Here is a 23,929-nt window from a genome sequence, read left to right as displayed (position 1 = left end):
GGTTCGATCCTGACTACGGGCGCCGTCTGTACAGAGTTCGCCCCATGACCTGCGTGGGTTTTCTCCGAGATCTTCGGTTTCCTCCCACACTCCAAAGACGTACAGGTATGTAGGTTAATTGACTGGGTAAATGTAAAAAAAAAAAAATTGTCCCTAGTGTGTGTAGGATTGTGTTAATGTGCAGGGATCGCTGGGTAGGCGCGGGCTCGTTGGGCCGAAGGGCCTGTTTCCGCTCTTTATCTCTAAATCTAAAATCTAATAATCTCTGTGACCTGCATGGGTTTTCTCCGGAGGCTCTAGTTTCCTTCCACACTCCAAAGACAAACAGGTTTGTTGGTTAATGGGCTTGGTAAAATTGGAAGTGCGTGTCGGATAGTGCTGGGATCGCTGGTTGCCACGGACTCGGTGGGCCGAAGGACCAGAATCCACGCTGTATCTCTAAACTAAACTAAGTAACACAAGCAGTAATGGACTGGTTGCCTGTTAAACAACATCCCATTGCAGTCCAAAGCCATGCTGTATGTTTCCAGTCTCTAACAAGATCTCCTGCCAAGATCAGACCCTAGACTTCAGGCATACAACAGTAACTGTCAATGAAGGATGAAGTTAATAACAACCATAGTACATTCCACAGTGGGAGTGGAAGGTGCGTCTTCTCTTACCCTGTTGCCTTCATACTTATGCCGACTGTTGTTGCCTTTTATCATCTTTTCCGCCAGCCTCTTCTGCATCTGTGGCCCCCGCCCAAAGAAGATGTAGTTGACAAATGCGTACTCGAGCAGGGCCAAGAAAACAAACACAAAGCAGCCCATCAGGTACAAGTCGATGGCCTTGACGTAGGGGATCTTTGGAAGGGTCTCTCTCAGATGAGTATTGATGGTCGTCATAGTCAGCACAGTAGTAATTCCTGAGGAGAATTACAAATAGGATTTAATAACCCATGTGTTAAAACAAACATACTTAAAACATAAGACAGACACAAAAAGCTGGAGTCACTCAGCGGGTCAGGCAGCATCGCTGGAGCAAAGGACTAGATGAGGCTTCGGGTCGAGACCCTTCCTCAGACTCAAAAATGTCTGAAGGGTCTCGACCCAAAACGTCACCTATTCCTTTTCTCCAGAGATGCTGCCAATAGACAATAGACAATAGGTGCAGGAGGAGGCCATTCGGCCCTTCGAGCCAGCACCGCCATTCAATGTGAACATGGCTGATCATTCTCAATCAGTACCCCATTCCTGCCTTCTCCCCATACCCCCTGACTCCGTTATCCTTAAGAGCTCTATCCAGCTCTCTCTTGAATGCATTCAGAGAATTGGCCTCCACTGCCTTCTGAGGCAGAGAATTCCACAGATTCACAACTCTCTGACTGAAAACGTTTTTCCTCATCTCAGTTCTAAATGGCCTACCCCTTATTCTTAAACTGTGGCCCCTTGTTCTGGACTCCCCCAACATTGGGAACATGTTTCCTGCCTCTAACGTGTCCAACCCCTTAATAATCTTATACGTTTCGATAAGATCTCCTCTCATCCTGCCTGTCCAGCTGAGTTACTCCAGCTTTTTGTGTCTCTCATCTGTCTACACCAGCATCTGTGGTTCCTTCCTGTACATAAAACATAGAACAGTACAGCACTTAACACACAGAATGACTGTACCGAACATGGTACTAAGACTAACTCTTATCTGCCTGCACATAATCCATGTCCCTCCATTATCTGCAAATCCAAAAGTATTTTAAATCCCACTATCGTATCTGCCTCAACCAACACAATGTTCCAGGTACTCTCATGTGTGGCTGTGTATCTGTTCCAGGTATTAAGCTCTGTGTAAAAAACTTGCCCACACATCTCCTTTAAACTTTGCCCCTCTCACCTTCAAGCTGTGCCTTCTAGTATTTTGATTTTTTCATCCTGGGAAACAGGTTCTGACTGTCTGTCCTATCTATGCATTGCCAGACGAGGCATTGCCAAAGGCATTAAGTATCATTGGGTCAGGATGTAGCAAGATTAGCAGAAGCACGTTGAACAGAAAGATGAAATATAACTGGCATACCAAAAACTCAGAATCCTGCTCACTTCCGCCCATCCACAGATGCTGCCTGACCCCGTGAGTTTCCTCCAGCACTTTGTGTTTTGCTCAAGATTCCGACATCTGCAGTTCCTTGTGGCTTAGCATGATGGTAAATTGTCATTGGAAAATCATCTTCGTAGATGTCACAGTACGGAACTAAATTCTGGCAGCATGCACAGAGATGGAACACTCAGAGTTTGAGCAAACCCACTTTTCAAAATCCCTACCTCCTCCTTCACACATGCTTATTTTTGACCTTAGTTCACTTAAAGTTTGAGAAGACAAAATGGTGGTGTGGCTCACTTGTAGCTCGCAATGTACGTGTCCTCCTCTTCTATAATTGAGACCTAGAAGATCTATAATTGAGACCCAGGGCGATACGGTGGCACAGCGGTAGAGTTGCTGCCTTACAGCGCCAGAGACCTGGGTTCGATCCTGACTACGGGTGCTGTCTGTACGGAGTTTGTACGTTCTTCCCGTGGCCTGCGTGGGTTTTCTCCGGGATCTCCGGTTTCCTCCCACACTCCAAAGACGTACAGGTTTGTAGGCTAATTGGCTTGGTATCATTGTAAATTGACCCTAGTGTGCGTAGGATAGTGTAAGTCTGTGGAGATCGCTGGTGGGCACGAACTTGGTAGGCCGAAGAGCCTGCTTCTGTGCTGTATCTCAACTAAAATAAACTAAACAAAAAGGTTTGCATTTCCAGTGTGTGCTTGTGCCTTGACGAGGTATTTCACCAGGGTTGTTATTAGCTCATTGATTTTAAATGGATTAATAGCTTCCCTGAAACACCAGGGAGGGAAATAGGACATTAGTGCCTTAAAAGTGTATACGATAACTGTGGGAGTAGTAATTTTTACCCATATGTCAAAAAAACAATATGTGCCGTGGTTGACAAAATGGACTGCAGAACTGAGACTAAATGAGGAGATAGCTTTACAGAGGAGTGAGCAATCATTTTAATTGTGGACTCAAAATTATCAACATTTTTATGGCTTTTCGTCAACTGATGTGAAGGCTCCATGAATAATGAATAATAGGAATAATAATGTTTATTTCCTATTCATATTCTAGAAGCTGCTTATTATGTTGGTAATAAATTTCACTGCACTTCATCTCAAGCCGTTAAGCTCTAGAGAAATTACAGAGCCTGCTTGGCTTATTAACAGACAATGAAGATATTTCAGTGTCTCAAACCATTCCCTTTTGTAATTTGTCTGATGTCCGAAAGAATGTGCGTGATATCGTTTTTTGTATCGGTTCAAAGAGTCGTTCTTAAAGGCAAGCTAAGCTCAGTTTCTTCTTTAATAGTTCTGATCATTGCTGCGAACATCGAATCAAGGTTAGACCCATTTGCCTTCATTGGGTCACCAGGTGCCAACTATTCAGGGTTAACGTGCAGGAGGTTAACTGCAGATGCTGGTTTAAACCGAAGATTATGTTGGTAATAGCTTCTAGAATATGAATAGGAAATAAACATTATTCCTATTATTCATTATTCATGGAGCCTTCACATCAGTTGACGAAAAGCCATAAAAATCTTGATAATTTTGAGTCTACAACACACGATGCCTCAGAAAAGCCACCAGCATCCACAAAGACTCTTCACACCCCTGCAACAGTCTGTCCGAACTCCTTCCATCGGGCAGACGATACAAGGCCTTCTACGCCCGCACCTCCAGACTCAGGAACAGCTTCATCCCCAGGGCCATAGCTGCTATGAACCGGTCCTGCTGAGCCGGATGGTCACATCGCACAGTGATCCGGCACAGATCTACTTGCACTTTATTCTGTCTTAAAACTGTTACAATTTGTTTCGTTGGGTGGCTGTTGTTTAAACTAACTAAATTATTGCATCGTATGGGAGGCGCATTCCCAATCTCGTTGTACCCCTGTACAATGACAATAAAGATATATTGTATTGTATTGTATTGTATTGTAAGATAGACACAAAAAGCTGGAGTATCTCAGTGCCTCTGACTGGGAGGGTGCCTGTGTTTCCTCAGCGGCTCTTGTAAGCCCCAGTGTGCTGAGAAGGAGCAGGCTTGTGCCCGGCATGTGAGATAGAAAATAACACACCAGACCACCCAAGGTGGCTGACTGCAGCCTCTTTATCAGCAGTTATTGAGTGATATTAGATGCTGGCTGGGCAGAAGATGATTCATTACTCAGGGGGAGCTGCAAAGACATGAGCCACTACATTGCACAAGGCTTGGAAGTTTAGCGTGCAAGAGCACAGTTAGTTCGATGAAGAAGCAAACATCAATGGGGATCTTGTTCTCCTTCATCACCTCAAAATGGTCATGCTAGTTGAACAATAAACACTCAGTCACGGTGCCTTGACGCATGGAAACATGCCCCTTGACCCAACTCATCCATGCTAATTAAGTTGCCTAGTACCACATGCCTTCCAACCCTTTCCTATCCACGTGAAGCCACAAAGCTCTGGAGTAACTCAGCATCAACTCAGCGAGTCAAGCAGCATGTCTGGAGAACTTGGATAGGTGAAATTTTGGGTTGAGACCTTCTTCACACGACACTTTGTGTCTTTTTGTAAATCAGCATCAACAGTTCCTCGGGTCAACATTTCCTATCCATTTGCCTGTCTAAGTGTCTTGTAAACGTTACAATAATACCCTCCTCTACCACTTCCTCTGGCAGCGCGATCCATGTACACATTGCCCTCTGTGTCGAAAAAGGTTGCCCCTCAGGTCCCTTTAAAATCCTTTACTTCTCACCTTCAACCTAAACTCATCTTAAAGCTGTAAGATGATATCCCGACTCCTGTACTCAACATCCTGACCCATGAAGGCAAGTGTGTCAAATCCCCGTTTCACCACCCTACCCATCTGTGTTGCCAAGTACATGGAACTATGTACCTGCACTCCAGGTCACTCTGTTCCCCAACACTCCTCATGATCCTAGCATTTGGGCCCAGCACAATGGTGCAGCAGGTAGAATTGCTGCCCTACAGCACCAGAGACCCAGGTTCGATCCTGGCTACGGGCGCTATCTGTACGGAGTCTGCACATTCTCCCCGTGACCGCGTGGGTTTTCTCCGGGTGCTCCGGTTTCCTCCCACACTCCAAAGACACACAGGTTTGTAGATTAACTGGCTTCGGTGAAATTGTAAATGGACCCGAGCGTGTGGGACAGCGCTAGTGTACGGGGATCGCTGGTCGGCACGGACTCAGTGGGCCGAAGGGCCTGTTTCCGCGCTATTATGATGTATCTCTAAAGTCAATCTGTTTTTACCTTAAATCCATCCTAACACATTTTGTTCTCCCACAAACCAAGTAACTCAGCCTCTAGACATCCTCCCACTGCCAAATCTACTCCCCCCACACCTCCCTAACCAATTCTACTCACTCACCTACGCACAAGGGATCAGCCTGCCAACCCACCCATGCTTTTGGATGTGGAATGGCGCACCCGTAGGGGGAGCATGCAAACTCCACACAGACAGCGCCAGGGTCTGGACTGAACCCGTGTGCCTGGAGCGAAGGCAACAAGCAGCTCCTCGTGCAGCACACTTTCCTGGCACATCCTACGATGTGTAATTAATGGGTTTGTGGTCCCATTGTGGAGGGACAATGATGCTCATGCCTGATAAACACACCTGAGCCACCAAATTCAGAAGAACCTCTCTTACCCACAACTGCGATCGCCCCACTGTTATTTCAGATGTCAGAAGAAAACATAGTGTGATAGACCCTGTCAGTTTTCTATTATTTTAATTCCATAATCATGCGCTCAAGTGTCTTCAAATATATTTCATTTTGGCTGCCGGCAGTATTTATTAAAAAACATATATACTTTCTTTTTTCCCAGACACCACTTACCAAGAGCCACTCGTGCAGCTGAGGCATCATAATTGATCCAAAATGACACCCAGGAAAGGATTGTAATCAGAATGGATGGCATGTATGTTTGAAGAATGAAATAGCCGATATTTCTCTTTAACTTGAAGCTCAGTGACAATCTTGGGTACGCACCTGGGAAAACAAATGAGGAAAGTGCCTTTTAATAAAGGAAATACGTGCACAGAATGAACATTTCACTTGCAGTTCAGGCTCCCTCTCAAGGCACTCGTTGAAGTCGTCTCAAGGGTGCACAGCTCCAGGGAAGGTGTCACAAGGTCATAAGTGACAGGAGCAGAATTAGGCCATTCGGCCCATCATGTCCACTCCGCCATTCAATCATGGCTGATCTATCCCTCCCTCCTAACCAAAGATACTAGAGGAGCAAGATAGACCACTTGACTCTAAAAACCGTAGTATGTCACGGCACCATTTCAGTAGGCAGAAACTTGCAGAAACGTTTAAAAAGAAAAGTAACAAAAATCTGTGAATTGATTGGTGAGATATATTCTGCATTTTAATGGTATCATCACACATACTGTTCCCCCAAAACACTGAATACACTGCGAGAGGCATAGTGAACAGCGGGTTTTGCTTACTAAAATGGCGGCCGTTACGCTCCTTTGCGTACTACACTTCAGTATAGGCGAATTCAATGGAGTGGTCCATCTTGTTCCTCTAGTATCTTTGCTCCTAACCCCATTCTTCTGCCTTCTCGCCATAACACCTGACACCCGTACAAATCAAAAATCTATCTAGATGTGCTTTAAAAATATCCATTAACTTGGCCTCCACAGCCTTCTGTGGCAAAGAATTCCACAGATTCACCACCCTCTGACTAAAGAAATTGCTTCTCATCTCCTTGCTGAGGGAACATCCTTTAATTCTGAGGCAATGACCTCTAGTCTTAGACTCTCCCACACTAGGACTAAAGGTCGTCGATCTTGGGAGATATGTGAGCCGCTCCCAAGATAGATCGGTCATGATTGAATGGTGGAGTAGATTTGATGGCCGAAAGGCCTAATTCTGCTCCTATCACATGATCTTGTGACACCTTCGAACATCTAAATCATAGTCCTTTTTTTTAACATATCATGCTTTAGGTTATTTTTAAAACCAGTCACGATTACTTGTTAGGGATTTGCAATGATGACTAATTGTAAAGATACTGTAAAATTGACTCTTTTTTGTATTTATTCTGAACAATGCACCTTTAACATGACCAGGCAGTGGGAAAAGTAACGTCCATGATCTGTCCACAGATTTTATATCATGGACGTCAGCGAGACCAATATATCAGCGAGCCCAAGCACAGACTTGGCCATCGTTTCGCTGAACAACTTCGCTCAGTCCGCCTAGGCCAATGTGATCTCCCAGTTGCTAAACACATGGTGACCTTTCAGTCCTCGACCTCCTCCATTGTTAGAGTGAGGCCAAATACAAATTGGAGGAACAGCACCTCATATTTTGTTTGGGCAGTGTTCAGTCCCAGCAGAATAAACATTGATTTCTCTAATTTCAAGTTACTCTTGCTTTCCCTCTCTCTCTCTCTGTCCCTCCCCCACCCTAGTTCCCCAACTAGTTTCACTGTCCTCCTGATTAATGTTACTGTTTGTATACCTTCCCCATCAGCCAACAATGCATTCTACATTTCCTTGAGAAATGTCTGCTTTGATCTGTCGTTTTCACACGTTACCCTTGCATATCTCGAATTTCCCTCTCCACCGACTCTCAGTCTGCAGAAGGGTCTCGACCCGAAACATCACCCATGCCTTCTCTCCGGAGATGCTGCCTGTCCCGCTGAGTTACTCCAGCATTTTGTGTCTGTCTCAGACTTTTAGACAATAGACAATAGACAATAGATGCAGGAGTAGGCCATTCGGCCCTTCGAGCCAGCACCACCATTCCTGCATTCTCCCCATACCCCTGACTCCGCTATCCTTAAGAGCTCTATCTAGCTCTCTCTTTAATGCATTCGGAGAATTGGCCTCCACTGCCTTCTGAGGCAGTGAATTCCACAGATTTACAACTCTCTGACTGAAAATGTTTTTCCTCATCTCCGTTCTAAATGGCCTACCCCTTATTCTTAAACTGTGGCCCCTGGTTCTGGACTCCCCCAATATTGGGAACATGTTCCCTGCCTCTAATGTGCCCAACCCCTTAATAATCTTATACGTTTCGATAAGATCCCCTCTCATCCTTCTAAATTCCAGTGTATACAAGCCTAGCCGCTCCAGTCTTTCAACATATGACGGTCCTGGCATTCCGGGAATTAACCTAGTAAACCTACGCTGCACGCCCTCAATAGCAAGAATATCCTTCCTCAAATTTGGAGACCAAAACGGCACACAGTACTCCAGGTGCGGTCTCACTAGGGCCCTGTACAACTTTCAACCCCTGGTTTAGTGCCAACAATACCTACTTTCCCTACTTAGCAATTCTACGTGTGATGGTGCCTGGGGAAGCACAGATGAATCCATCAAATCAGAGAAAACATTTTTTAATCTCAGGTACAAATTTAACACAACTAATTAAGGACCTAAGAGCCAACCTGCATGCAATTTTGTTGACGGCACAAATCATCGCAAATGGGTTTAATTGAAAGAACAGTTTATGCAGACATTCTGCTGAATACTGAGATTATGTAGTGATCTATTTATGGTATTTAAGCCAATTAAAGGATTTTATGGGATAGGTGCCATTTCTCAGGTGGGGAAATCGAGAGTAAGAAAGTTTTAACTTATAACTTTGGCGGCACGGTGGCGCAGCGGTAGAGTTGCTCTTCTTACAGCGGCAGAGACCCCGGTTCGATCCCGGCCATGGGTTCTTGTCCGTACGGAGTTTGTACGTTCTCCCCGTGACCTGCGGGGGTTTCCCCCGGGATCTCTGGTTTCCTCCCACACTCCAAAGACGTACGGGTTTGTTGGTTAATTGGCTTGGTATAAATGTAAATTGTCCCTCATGTGTGTAAGATGAGAAAACATTTCTTCACACAGAGAGTGGTGAGTCTGTGGAATTCTCTGCCACAGAAGGTAGTTGAGGCCAGTTCATTGGCTATATTTAAGAGGGAGTTAGATGTGGCCCTTGTGGCTAAAGGGATCAGGGGGTATGGAGAGAAGGCTACTGAGCTGGATGATCAGCCATGATCATATTGAATGGCGGTGCAGGCTCGAAGGGCTGAATGGCCTACTCCTGCACCTATTGTCTATGTTTCTTTGTAGGACAGTGTTAGTGTGCGGGGATCGCTGGTCGGCACGGACTCGGTGGGCCAAAGGGCCTGTTTCCATGCTACATCTCTAAATTAAACCTAAACTAACTGGGCTATTCCCGTTGTAATGTGAGATTTTCCTTACGTAAAGGGGAATGGCAGTCTTATATCTTTGCAAAGAGCTTGGCGATCAATTGGCAACCGCACAACTGATAGTGGTTGATGTTGGATTGTCATGGATATTAAATAATCCATCAGGGTTAAAAATCAGACCAACCATGATCTGGCTGAACAGTGAAGAATTCCAATCTCTGTCATGGGAGGCCATCCATTCATGTTGGCTAATGCACTGCAAAAGCATTTTCTGTCATTAAAAATCTTCTGTGGGTTTTTTCGCTGCATCATCCATGTCAATTTCTTTATTATTTATCCTTCGGATACTAATGTGATGCTTGACTCCACCATCTGACTTTAAACATCATTGCCCCACAGTAGGGTCTGCTCTTCCAAAACCTCTCAATCTACCTAATGCTCTTCCTCGGTTCAGAAACATGGAAACATAGAAAATAGGTGCAGGAGGAGACCATTTGGCCCTTCGAGCCAGCACCGCCATTCATTGTGATCATGGCTGATCATCTACAATCAGTAACCTGTGCCTGCCTTCTCCCCAAATCCCTTGATTCCACTAGCCCCTAGAGCTCAATCTAACTCTTTTAAATTCATCTAGTGAATTGACTTCCACTGCCTTCTGTGGCAGAGAATTCCACAAATTCACAACTCTTTGGGTGAAAATGTTTCTTCTCACCTCAGTTTTAAATGGTCTCCCCTTTATTCTTAGGCTGTCCCCTGGTTCTGGACTCCCCCAACATTTGGAACATTTTTCCTGCATCTAGCTTGTCTAGTCCTTTTATAATTTTATACATCTCTATAAGATCCCCTCTCATCCTTCTAAACTCCAGTGAATACAAGCCTAGTCTTTCCAATATTTCCTCATGTGACAGTCCCTCCATCCTAGAGATTAACCTCATGAACCTACGCTGCATGCCTCAATAGCAAGGACGTCCTTCCTCAAATTAGGAGACCAAAACTGCACACAATACTCCAGATGTGGTCGCACCAGGGCCCTATACAACTGTAGAATGCCTTCTTTGCTCCTGTACTCAAATCCTCTCGGTATGAAGGCCAACATGCCATTAGCTTTGTTCACTGCCTGCTGTACCTGAACGTTTACTTTCAGTGACTGGTGTACAAGGACACTAAGGTCTTGTTGCACTTTACCTAATCTAACACCATTGAGATAATAATCTGCCTCCTTATTTTTGCTGCCAAAGTGGATAACCTCACATTTATCTACATTATACTGCATCTGCCATGCATCTGCCTACTCACTCAACCTGTCCAAGTCACCCTGCAACCTCCTAACATCCCCTTCGCAGTTCACACTGCCACCCAGCTTTGTGTCATCTGCAAACTTGCTGGTGTTACTTCTAACTCCATCATCCATATCATTATGGATATGGGCGGCACGGTAGCGCAGCGGTAGAGTTGCTGCTTTACAGCGAATGCAGCGCCGGAGACTCAGGTTCGATCCTGACTACGGGTGCTGCACTGTAAGGAGTTTGTACGTTCTCCCCGTGACCTGCGTGGGTTTACTCTGAGATCTTTGGTTTCCTCCCACACTCCAAAGACGTACAGGTATGTAGGTTAATTGGCTGGGTAAATGTAAAAATTGTCCCTAGTGGGTGTAGGATAGTGTTAATGTACGGGGATCACTGGGCGGCACGGACTTGGAGGGCCGAAAAGGCCTGTTTCCGGCTGTATATATATGATATGATGATATGATATGATATGATTAATATATATTGTAAAGAGTTGTGGCTCCAGCACCGAGCCTTGCGGCACTCCACTCTCCACTGCCTGCCATTCCGAAAAGGACCCGTTATTCCTACTCTTTGCTTCCTGTCTGCCAATGAATTCTCTATCTCTGTCAATACCCTACCCCCAATACTTAATTGATATTGTGTTCTAATTTTGCTCACCAATCTTGGTACCTTATCAAAGGCTTTCTGAAAGTCTAGACACACTACATCCACTGGCTCTCCTTCATCCATTTTACCTGTCACATCCTCAAAAGATTTCAGAAGATTAGTCAAGCAGGATTTCCCCTTCATAAATCCATGCTGACTTGGACCAATCGTGTTACCGCTATCCAAATGCACCGTTATTATCTGTTTAATTAATTGACTCCAGCATCTTCCCCACCACTGATGTCAGGCTAACTGGTCTATAATTCCCCATTTTCTCTCTCGCTCCTTTCTTGAAAAGTGGGATAACATTAGCTACCCTCCAATCCACAGAAACTGATCCTGAATCTATTGAACATTGGAAAATGATCACCAATGCGTCCACGATTTCTTGAGCCACCTCCTTGAGTACCCTGGGATGTAGACCATCAGGCCCTGGGGATTTATCAGCCTTCAGTCCCATCAGTCTACCCAATACTATTTCTCGCCTAATGCAAATTTCTTTCAGTTGCTCTATCTCCCTTGATCGTCTGTGCACTAGTACATCTGGGAGATTGTTTGTGTCTTCCTTAGTGAAGACAGATCCGAAGTACCTGTTCAACTCTTCTGCCATTTCCTTGTTACCCATAATAATTTCACCTGTTTCCGTCTTCAAGGGACCCACATTTGTCTTTACTAATCTTTTTCTCTTAATATACCTAAAGAAGCTTTTACTGTTCTTCTTTATATTCTTGGCCAGCTTCGCTTCGTACTTCATCTTTTCAGCCCGTATTGCCCTTTTTGCTACCTTCTGTTGTCCTTTGAAAGTTGCCCAATCCTCTGGCTTCCCACTTCTCTTTGCCATCTTATACATCTTTTCTTTTAGTTTTATTCCATCTCTAACTTCCCTTGTCAGCCAGTCTAGTTTAGATTAGTGTAGAATAACAGCACGGTAACAGGCCTTTTGGCCCACCAAGTCCGCTCCGACCAGCGATCCCCACACATTAAGGTTATCCTGCACACTAGGGACAATTTCTCCTTTTTTTCTCAAGCCAATTAACCTACAAACCTGAGAGAGACACAAAAACCTGGAGTAACACAGGCAGCATCTCTGGAGAGAAGGAATGGGTGACGTTTCGGGTCGAGACCCTTCTTCAGACTGGTCACGTTTCGGGTTGAGACCCTTCTTCAGACTACGGACCTGTATGTCTTTGGAGTGTGGGAGGAAACCGGAGCTCCCGGAGAAAACCAACGCAGGTCAGGGGGAGAATGTTCAAACGCCATACAGGCAGCACCCGTAGCCAGGATCAAACCAGGGTCTCTGACGCTGTGAGGCAGCAACTCTACAGCTGTGCCCCATGAGTGTGCTTTTCCAAAACCTCTCAGTCCAACAAATTCTCTTCCAGAAGACTTCCTAGTCTAATTGAACTTCAGTCATTTTCTAACACTTGAGGTTCTCGAAATTATTCTGCATATTCCTTCTCCACTTTGAGTGTAAGGGTTAGTTAGATGCTGCATTATGTCAAGAAAGGTTTGGAACTGTATAGAAGTCCAGAAAAAAAAGCTCACAAACCACAGACACAGCCACATCCTTCTGCTCCATTGGTGAAAAGATCTGTCGATCCTACTTTGGCCTTCGTAGCCACCTCAGAACCCTTAAAACTAGAAGCATATCATCCTCAATCCCAAAGTACAGCCTAAGATGCCAAAGAAGGAGAGCGTGCTGGAGAGGAGAAATAATTGCGGTTGTATGTTCCTAATAAACAACCAAACGTTGGGAAATGATTGAAGTGTCCAATTATCTTGAGCAGCCTTCTGAAATTGGGAAGAGACTTATGTGGACTGAGAGATTCGGGAAGAGAATACCCCACTGCAGAGACTTTAGACTTTAGAGATACAGCGCGGAAACAGGCCCTTCAGCCCACCGAGTCTGTGCCGACCAGCGATCCCCATGTACTAACACTACCCTACGCACTAGGCACAAATTTTACAATTTACCAAAGCCAATTGAACTACGAGCCTGCATGTCTTTGGAATGTGGGAGGATACTGGGCAAAACCCTACGCGGTCGCAGGGATAATGTACAAACTCAGATAGCGCCCGTAGTCAGGATCGGTCCCGGGTCTCTGGTGCTGTAACGATACGATATGATACGACATACAATAGACAATAGGTGCGGGAGGAGGCCATTCGGCCCTTCGAGCCAGCACCACCATTCAATGTGATCATGGCTGATCATTCTCAATCAGTACCCCGTTCCTGCCTTCTCCCCATACCCCCTGACTCCGCTATCCTTAAGAGCTCTATCCAGCTCTCTCTTGAATGCATTCAGATAATTGGCCTCCACTGCCCTCCAAGGCAGAGAATTCCACAGATTCACAACTCTCTGACTGAAAAGGTTTTTTCTCATCTCAGTTCTAAATGGCCTACCCCTTATTCTTAAACTGTGGCCCCTTGTTCTGGACTCCCCCAACATTGGGAACATGTTTCCTGCCTCTAACGTGTCCAACCCCTTAATAATCTTATACGTTTCGATAAGATCTCCTCTCATCCTTCTGATCTGCCAGTTATCCTCATTGAGCAGCAAGGCAGCAACTCCACCGCTGTACCACTGTGCCGCCCAAGAGCAACGAGGTCTGAAGTCAGATTGTTGGAGACATGCATCACATTTGTGTCAGAGGCATAGACGGGTGACGCAGAGGAAAGAACACAGAGGATTTGTAAAGAAGGGAAATCCTTTTGCAGTGCGTTTGGCAACACGAATAATGCGCAGTGTGAGGAGGATGTGTGCCAACTCACTGAGCTTCATCAGACATGACATATTAGTAGAAGTTAACCATGATTTTAATGATTTGCCTGAGAAAGGGACAACCAAACTCGAGAACTTGAGGTGCATTGCTCCGCGTTTAATTATTGCCATGTCTGATGCAGGCATGGGACAACTCAGGAGCCTCCAGATCCCTGCACAGATAACTTCCTGGAAAACTTAATCAATCGGGCATGGTGGCATAGCGGTAGAGTTGCTGCCTTACAGCGCCTGCGGTGCCAGCGACCCAGGTTCGGTCCCGACCACGGAGTTTGTACGTTCTCCCGGTGACCGCGTGGGTTTTCTCCGAGATCTTCGGTTTCCTCCCTCACCACAAAGACGTACAGGCTATTAGGTTAATTGGCGTGGTGAATGTGTAAACTGTCCCTCGTGTGTCCAGAATAGTTTTAACGTGCGGGATCGTTGGTCGGCGCGGGCTCGCACAGCGGCCCCTGTTACACTAGCACATACTACACCCACTGGGGGCAATTTACAATTTGTTACCGAAGCCAATTAACCTACGAAACCTGTACGTCCTTGGGAGCGTGAAAGGAAACCAGAGCACTCGGGGGAAACCCACGCGGTCACGGGGAGAACGTACAAACTCCATGCAGACAACACCCGTGATCAAGATCGAACTCGGGATTCTGGTACTATAAGGCAACATCACTACCTACAGCTGCCCCCTAAAAATTTTTATTTTTTTTCGGGAGAAAAAAATATCCACTTTTGTCAAATAATGACGTAGGGAAAAACAGAAAGGTTAACAGAACCAAAAATGATAACCATAGAATTCAAATGCTGGATGAAGAAGACAAGATTAAGAAGATGTGGTGGTGAGATGGCCAACATGCAGACGCTCAGAGGTTTAATTCACTGGAGCTGCTGTTGGAGTACTTAATGCAGCCTTAAGAACAATGAGTTCTTAAGGCTGTATCGGCCTTAAGAACATCCATGATATTCTTTGTAGTTAGTCCATTTATTTTTAAATTGGTTCAAGACTGTGTTAAAAGACTTGAAGATGGAAGCTAATGCATCCAGTGAGCTAAAAATAGTTCACGGAGGGAAGTAAACCCTCAGGAGGACTGCTGTGTTGGCTTCTTGGGTTTCGACCATCAGAGTGAACGGTGAAAGGTTTTTAATGTGTATGTCTTAACGTTATTTTTATTTTAATTTTCCTGCACGGCTTGTTCATCAGACGGCAGATTGGGGAAGGAAAGCAATCAATGATTATTCTTTAAATGCAAGCCAACAACTGCAAGTTAGGCATTCCAACCTTATGCCGCAATTTCTGTGGGAGGGAGCAGGTTGCTATGGCTCCTCGGGGTTGCTATGGTGAGAAGTTGCATCCAAAAGACAGCGAACAAACTGATGGTGAAACATTAAACCGAGGGCTTTTTAACCACAGCAGCGCCACTGTCAATGGCAGCCCTGACATTAAATATAGATCTGTGAGAACAGTCCTTTTGAAGAGTTTTCCCAAGGCATCTTCCAAGCCAACCAATCTTACTCAGAGTGCGGGAAGGAACTGCAGATGCTGCTGGCTTAAACCGATGATAGACACAAAAAGCCGGAGTAACTCAGCGGGACAGGCAGCATCTCCGGAGAGAAGGAATGGGTGACGTTTCGGGGTCGAGGCCCTTCTTTAGACTGAGAGTCAGGGGGGGAAGAAGGGAAATGAGAAATTTAGACGGTACATAGGATTCACAAAGGGGGAGCAGCGAGAGAGGGCGTTGCAGAGCTTTCAGCGGGAAGAGGAGGGGAACTTCTTCACAGTAGGAAAACCTTGAGGAGATAGAAACATTAAAAAATAGGTGCAGGAGTAGGCCATTTGGCCCTTCGAGCCAGCACCGCCATTCAATATGATCATGGTTGATCAACCAAAATTAGTACCTTGTTCCTGCTTTTTCCCCCAAATCCCTTGCTTCCGTTAGCCCTAAGAACTAAATCTAACTCTCTCTTGAAAACATCCAGTGAATTTGGCCTCCACTGCCTTCTGTCGCAGAGAATTCCACAGATTCACAACTCTCTGGGTGAAAAAGATTTTCCTCATCTCAGTCCTAAATAGCCTGCCCCTTATTCTTAAACTGTGACCCCCCTGGCACTGGACTCCCCCAACATTGGGAACATTTTTCCTGCATCTAGCCCGTCCAATCCCCTGAGAATGTTATATGTTTCTTTCAGATCCCCCTCTCATCCTTCTAAATTCCAGTGAATACAAGCCCAATCGACCCATGATTTTCCAGTGGAGCAGACGAAATTTGTACGGTTTGTACGTTCTCCCCGTGACCTGCGTGGGTTTTCTCGGAGATCTTCGGTTTCCTCCCACACTCCAAAGACGTACAGGTATGTAGGTTAATTGGCTGGGCAAATGTAAAAATTGTCCCTAGTGGGTGTAGGATAGTGTTGGTGTGCGGGGATCGCTGGGCGGCGCGGACCCGGTGGGCCGAAGGGCCTGTTTCTGCGCTGTATCTCTAAATCTAAAAGAAAATCTAAAAAAAGAAATGTGAAGGATAGCCCTGCTTCCTATTACTTCCTCCTGTGTTCACAGTGGAAGTTCATTAACAAGATAGTAAAGTTACCTATTTGCAGGTGCAATTATTTGGCTTCGTGCTGCAATGATAAATAAGTAGCAAAGATCCCAAATTACTGGGGCTTTTTTCGTAGACAGAAATGGGGCCGCTCTGTACAATGAACAAACAAACATACCACCTGGCTGGTAAACAAAATAACGATGTTTAACTTTTCAGAGTGGTGGTACGCCAGTGTCATGTAAAAAACCATTGACGACATCCGAGGCTAAGAGTGACCCAACTCTTCCTGAATAGACACACCACACGACAGGCAAGTCCAATTATGTTGCTGTATTACGGACAATGCCTTGCGACTAACAAAGATGTAAATGCTCAGGACCATCTACATCTGCACATCCTTTAGATCTGTGCCTGGTCCATGTTATTCCTCCTCATGCTTTCTGCGTCTGTGTTCTGGAGCCACACTAGCCTTTTCGTCCATTACAATAGACAATGGACAATCGGTGCAGGAGTAGGCCATTCGGCCCCTCGAGCCAGCACCACCATTCAATGTGATCGTGGCTGATCATTCTCAATCAGTACCCCGTTCCTGCCTTCTCCCCGTACCCCCTGACTCCGCTATCCTTAAGAGCTCTATCTAGCTCTCTCTTGAATTCATTCAGAGAATTGGCCTCCACTGCCTTCTGAGGCAGTGAATTCCACAGATTTACAACTTTCCTATTACATTTTCCTTTTCCTGCTCCCTCTTTAGTTCCGAGGATGGACGTGTCCAATTTCCTGCACGCTCCATTGATGCCATATGTACTTTGTGACTGGCTTAGAACAAGGGGACAGTGGTTTGTCCAGAAAAGGAAGAATGGAATCTTCCCACAAAAGCCTGCTACGTCTTGTCTGCTTTCTCTCATCTCCAACGCAGACGTAACTACGATTAAAATCTATTAAAGATGCCATTTTATATTTGGGATTGCATTTATAGTTGTATACAGAGCCACCACTAATTTTCCAGCACCCTTGGCTCCAGAGCCTTTTTGGATTAACTCCTCCTCCCATTCCCACACTGACCTTTTTGTCCTGGGCCTCCTCCATTGTTAGAGTGAGGCCCAGTGCAAATTGGAGGAACAGCACCTCATATTTCACTTGAGTAGCTTACACCCTAGGCGTATGACCATTGACTTCTCTAACTTCAAGTAGCCCTTGCTTTCCCTCTCTCTCCATCCCCTCCCCTTCCCAATTCTCCAACCAGTCTTACTGTCTCCGACTACATTTTATCTCTGTTTGCTTTGCTGTTACCTTCTTCCAACCAACAATAATCAATTCTACATTTTCCTCGATCTCCATTCCCTTTGTCCTGTTTTCACACATTAATATACACTTCCTTATCTATGAACCTCCCACACCCCTGACTCTCAGTCTGAAGAAGGGTCTCGACCTGAAACGTCACCCATTCCTTCACTCCAGAGATGCTGCCTGTCCCCGCTGAGTTACTCCAGCATTTTGTGTCTGTCTTCGATTTAAACCAGCATCTGCAGTTCCTTCCTACACCCTTTTTGGATTATCCGTTTTGCCTGACCAACAAGGGTCAAAGCCTCCGATCGCAGTCCAACGGTACCAAAACATTCCGCCTAGGACGCCGGTGAGCCAAACTACTGGTTCGTGGAAGTTGGCCTCAGAAGTCGGCTATGGTAACAAATCTGCTGGCTCTGGCCGACACCGGTATTTCAGAGCTCCGGCCGCAGGGGCAAAATTCAACCTGCTGTTTGTGCGGGAATCCCAATGAGGTCTCTAAACTAAAATAAAAACTAAAGTCGAGATCGGCCACCTCACCTTGCGCAAATTCCTAGAGAGGGAATACCCTTGCCATACATCAACGACTGGATCTCTTTGAAGGCATAGAGACACAAGTCCCCTTCCAAAGCTCATTAACAGGACCTGCTATCTCGAGCAGGGTCTTGTTCATGAGCGACCCCAAACATTCCTTCTCTCCAGAGATGCTGCAGAGAGTTACTCCTGCTTTTGGTGTCTCTCTTCGGTTTAAACCAGCATCTCCAGTTTCCTTCCTACACTATTCACGAAGACATTTGCAAACAATATCTCCTTGATAGCAGGTACCGCCATATTCAGGAATAACCTCTGCACTGTAATGTGAGACCACTGAATGGCCCGACAATAAGCTATGGTGTAGACCAGATCTTCCAGTCTACCTCACTACAGACCCTGCACTTTCTCTGTAAATGTCATGCTATAATGCTGTAACATTATATTCTGTGTGCTGGTATTTTTTTGTCTCTTGTCCAGAGTAGAGGAATCAGGAAGCAGAGTATATAGGTTTAAGGTGAGGGGGGAAAGATTTAATAGGAACCAAAGGGGTAACCTTTTCACACAAAGGGTGATGGGTGTATGAAACAAGCTGCCAGAGGAGGTAGTTGAGGCAGGTGCTATTGCAAGGTTTAAGAAACTTCTTCACAGGTAGATGGATAGGACAGGTTTAGACAGTTGAGGGGCAAACACAGGCAGGTGGGACTAGTGCAGATGGGACATGTTGGCCGGTGTGGGCAAGTTGGGCCAAAGGGCCTGTTTCCACTCTGTAAGTCTCTAAATAAATTGACTATTTCTGAACAAGATCTTTCTCGGGAGTAGGTCTTAAAAATAAGCTTTGGTAGATGATGAGGAGACAATAGAGTGTCAGATAAAGAAAGGAAGAAGAAGCAACATGAAAAGCTGCAGGGAGAGATATTGGTGGAAGGAGATAAGGGAGAGGGGAAAGAGGGAAATAAAGGGGAAAAACAGAACTCAGGGTTGAGATATGAGCATGCGGCAGTGGGAAAAGAGCAGGGTGACTGGGTGGTGGGAGATATTTGGGGAAATGGGTGCACAGTAGGGCAGGTTGGAGGGACACAAAGGGTGGTGGGTGCGTGGAACAAGCTGCCAGAAGAGGTAGTTGGGACTACCCCAACATTTAAGAAACAGTTAGAAGACAGGTACATGGATAGGACAGGTTTAAGCGGATATTTTGACCAAAAGCAGGCAGGTGGAACTAGTATAGCTGGGACATGTTGGCCGGTGTGGGCAAGTTGGGCCGAAGGGCCTCTTTTCACATTGTTTCACTCTATGGCTCTATGACAGTGGAAAGGGGGTTATCAGTGGTAGTGGGGGTTATTACTTGAAATTGGAGAATTCAATGTTCATACCCTTGGGTTGTGGGCTACCCGAGCAGAATACAAAGTACTATTCTTCCTGCTTGTGAGTGGTCTCACTCTGGCAACGTAAGAGGCTAAGGACAGATATCTGAGTTGTGTTCGTTTTGTATTGGTGATTGATTGAAAGATACTGCATGGAAGCAGGTCCTTCAGTCCATGCCAGCCATCGATCACCTGATTATTCTATTTTATCCCACATTTAGAACGGAGATGAGGAAAAACTTTTTCAGTCAGAGAGTTGTGAATCTGTGGAATTCTCTGCCTCAGAAGGCAGCGGAGGCCAATTCTCTGAATGCATTCAAGAGAGAGCTAGATAGAGCTCTTAAGGATAGCGGAGTCAGGGGGTATGGGGAGAAGGCAGGAACGGGGTACTGATTGAGAATGATCAGCTATGATCACATTGAATGGCGGTGCTGGCTCGAAGGGCCGAATGGCCTCCTCCTGCACCTATTGTCTATTGTCTATTGTCTATTCACATGCATGCAAGCTACATGCCAGGGGCAATTGACAGAGGCCAATTATCCAACCCCCCTGCACATCTTTGGGATGTGGAGGGAAACCGGGGCACCAGGAGCAAACCCACGCAGTAAGAGGGAAAATGTGCAAGCTCCACACAGATGGCACCTGGGGTCGGAATCGAACCCACGATCCTGACACTTTGAGGCAGCAACTCCACTAGAAATATGCATTATTTTTCCTTCCCGATCTCAATTGTACAAGTAATACTCGAGATGGCTCATAGAAACATAGAAAATAGGTGTAGGAGGAGGCCATTTGGCCCTTCGATCCAGCACCGCTATTCATTGTGATCATGGCTGATCATCCACAATCAGTAACCTGTACCTGCCTTCTCCCCGTATCCCTAGTTTCCACTAGCTCCTAGAGCTCTATCTAACTCTCTTTTAAATTCATCCAGTGAATTGGCCTCCACTGCCCTCTGTGGCAGTGAATTCCACAAATTCACAACTCTCTGGGTGAAAAAGTTTCTTCTCACCTCAGTTTTAAATGGCCTCCCCTTTATTCCTAGACTCTGGCCCCTGGTTCTGGACTCCCCCAACATTGGGAACATTTTTCCTGCATCCAACTTGTCCAGTCCTTTTATAATTTTATACGTCTCTATGAGATCCCCTCTCACCCTTCTAAACTCCAGTGAATACAAGCCCAGTCTTATCAATCTTTCCTCATATGACAGTCCCGCCATCCCGGGGATTAACCTCGTGAACCAATGCTGCACTGCCTCAATAGCAAGGACGTCCATCCTCAAATTAGGAGACCAAAACTGCATACAATACTCCAGATGTGGTCTCACCAGGGCCCGATACAACTGCAGAAGGACCTCTTTGCACCTATACTCAAATCCTCTCGTTATGAAGGCCAACATGCCATTAGCTTTCTTCACTAGCTCGGCACCGTTATAAGGCTCGAGGGCCTGAGCTATAGGGGAGAGGTTGAGCAGGCTAGATCTGTATTCCTTGGAGTACAGGAGGATGAAGGGTGATCTTATAGAGGTGTACAGCTCCTGATGAAGAAATGAGACTTGCCTGTAGCAAAAACAACGTTGCGGGACACCAGCCTATACTCCACGATAGAAAACTGTGGTAACTCAATCTTATTTACTCCAGTCACGGCTTCACCTCCGCCCCGCCAGTAGAACTGAATGTCATCCGTGGTGTAACCATCTGAAAGTGGAAGGTAAAGATGACATTAGTCACATGCGTCTATCCGTCACTTACTCAGCAGACTCACAGTTTAAACGCACTGCAGTTCTTTTGGAAGGATTTCCATTAGGACCTCAATAGTTCAGTTTGGTTTCGAGATACAGTGTGGAAACAGGCCCTTCAGCCCACCGAGTCCGCACTGACCAGCGATCCCCGCACATTAACACTATCCTACACACACGAGGGACAATTTTCACATACACAATAGACAATAGACGCAGGAGGAGGCCATTCGACCCCTCGAGCCAGCACCGCCATTCAATGTGATCATGGCTGATCATTCTCAATCAGTACCCCGTTCCTGCCTTCTCCCCATACCCCCTGACTCCGCTATCCTTAGGAGCTCTATCTAGCCCTCTCTTGAATGCATTCAGAGAATTGGCCTCCACTGCCCTCTGTGGCAGTGAATTCCACAAATTCACAACTCTCTGACTGAAAACGTTTTTCCTCATCTCTGTTCTAAATGGCCTACCCCTTATTCTTAAACTGTGGCCCCTTGTTCTGGACTCCCCCAACATTGGGAACATGTTTCCTGCCTCTAACTTGTGCAACCCCTTAATAATCTTATATGTTTCGATAAGCACCAAGCCAATTATCCTACAATCCTGTATGCCTCTGGAGAGAAGTGTGGAAGGAAACCGAAGGTCTCAGAGAAAACCCACGCGGTCATGGGGAGAGCGTACAAACTCCACGTACAGACAGCACCCGTAGTCGGGATCGAACCTGGGTCTCCGGCGCTGTGAGCGCGGTAAGGCAGCAACTCTACCGCTGCGCCACTGTGGCCGCCAATAATAAAAGTGCTCTTTCATAAACAAGTTTGCAAATGGGCGAAAACTCGTGGGAGTTGATTTTAATGAATCTGTGTCCTTCTTAAAGGTATAGGTCACAAGTTTGGAGATGTGGTCAGCGTAACACAGGAAAATAATGACACTACATTTTGTTTATGGCATGTCCTGAGGTCTACTCTAGTCTAGATCACAGGGTATTAGCTATACGGTTGGACAAACTTGGATTGTTTTCTCTGGAGCGTCAGAGACTAAGGAGAGAACTGATAGAAGGTTATAAAGTTTATGAGAGGCGTAGACAGGGTGGACAGTTAAGGCCTTTTATCCAGGGTGGAAATGTCAAAGTGTTGAGTGCATTGCATTAAGGTTTTGATGGGGAAAGTTTAAAGGAGATGAGTGGGGCAAGATATTCTTTTTGACCCATACAGTGGTGGGTGCCTGGAATACATTGCCAGGGGTCATGGTGGAAGCAGTTACGACAGTGGCATTTAAGAGGATTTTGAGAGGACAAAGATATGCAGGGAACAGAGGGATCCTGGATCACAAGCAGGCAGAGGAGATGATCTTAACTTGGCATCATGTTTGTAGAGTCCTACAGTGTGGCAACAGGCCCTTCAGCCCACACTTGCTCACACTTGCCCACAGGTTTGCAAGGGGCGAAAACTCGTGGGAGGTGGTTTCAATGAATCTGTGTCCTTCTTAAAAGGTAAAGGTCACAGGTTTGGAGATGTGGTCAGCATTGCACATGGATTTAAGGGAGAGTTAGATAGAGCTCCAGGGGCTAGTGGAATCAAGGGATCTGGGGAGAAAACAGGCACGGGTTATTGATTGTGGATGATCAGCCATGATCAAAATGAATGGCGGTGCTGGCTTGAAGGGCCGAATGGCCTCCTCCTACGTTTCTATGTTTCTATGTTTCTACACCGACCAACAAGACCCAGCTACATTCGTCCCATTTGCCTGCGTTTTGCCCATATCCTACTTAACCTGTCCTATCCATATGCCTGTCTAATTATTGCTTAACCGTTGCGATGTTTGGCACAGACGTCCTGTTGCTGTTGCTGTCCTGCGCTTTACTTTCTCTGCAAATTTCCCCCATCCGCGCGGAACTGAGTGAAACGGCCAGTGCTGAGACAATGCACTGCAGAGCAGATGGATCTCGACAATGTCCCGACATTGGCCTTAACCTCCCGGCCACCGAGAAAGTCGCTGTCGGAGCCCGGGGGCGGGATTCCTTTGACATGTGAAGTCATCCGCAGCGGAGCACACAGAACAAACTGCGTCCCAGTGTTTCCCTTCATTCAGGCTGAATCTGATTTTAAAATGTGGGCATCGTTTGTCCGGTGTTATGGTTGAGAATCAGGCCTCTGCCTAATCAGGAGCGATGAAGTGCCTACTGTTTTTCGACTCCCAGTTGCATTCTTCCCAAGTGGAGAAGAGACTCACACAGCAAGATATTAAAATAAATTTTCAGGAAGAAACATCAAAGTAAGCTAATATAGACGATGACATTTTTTTTTTAAATGGTTAAATTAGAGATTTTTTTAAATTGGGGTCAGGGGAGCACCAATTGCTTAGAAAGGACGCACAAACACTATGAGTTACGTAACACTACGAGTGACATTGTACGTCACTGTAAAATGGCTCGATTGTAATCATGCATGGTCTTGCTGCTTTCTGGATAGCACGCAACAAAAGCTTTTCACCGTACCTCGGTACAGGTGACAAGAAACTGAACTGCACCAGCATGT

The 23,929-nt window shown here is 45.9% G+C and overlaps 1 protein-coding gene across 6 annotated transcripts in view; it reads right to left on the bottom strand.

The window, feature by feature from the left end:
* The window catches only part of gabrb3 (gamma-aminobutyric acid type A receptor subunit beta3), a 649,138-nt gene that overhangs the window by 30,087 nt on the left and 595,122 nt on the right, over positions 1 to 23,929 (bottom strand). For all 6 annotated transcript variants that reach the window (XM_078402114.1, XM_078402113.1, XM_078402116.1 and 3 more), the window contains 3 exons: positions 21,217 to 21,354; positions 5,910 to 6,062; positions 663 to 907 (listed from right to left, as the gene is read on the bottom strand). In XM_078402114.1, the coding sequence (XP_078258240.1) occupies positions 663 to 907; positions 5,910 to 6,062; positions 21,217 to 21,354 (536 nt within the window). The remainder of the gene's footprint in view (positions 1 to 662; positions 908 to 5,909; positions 6,063 to 21,216; positions 21,355 to 23,929) is intronic.

Source organism: Rhinoraja longicauda, chromosome 7, assembly GCF_053455715.1.
Source record: "Rhinoraja longicauda isolate Sanriku21f chromosome 7, sRhiLon1.1, whole genome shotgun sequence".
Lineage (NCBI taxonomy): Eukaryota > Metazoa > Chordata > Chondrichthyes > Rajiformes > Arhynchobatidae > Rhinoraja > Rhinoraja longicauda.
The sequence above is the reverse complement of the archived record's forward strand: the minus strand, read 5'-3'. Positions and strand labels throughout refer to the sequence as shown.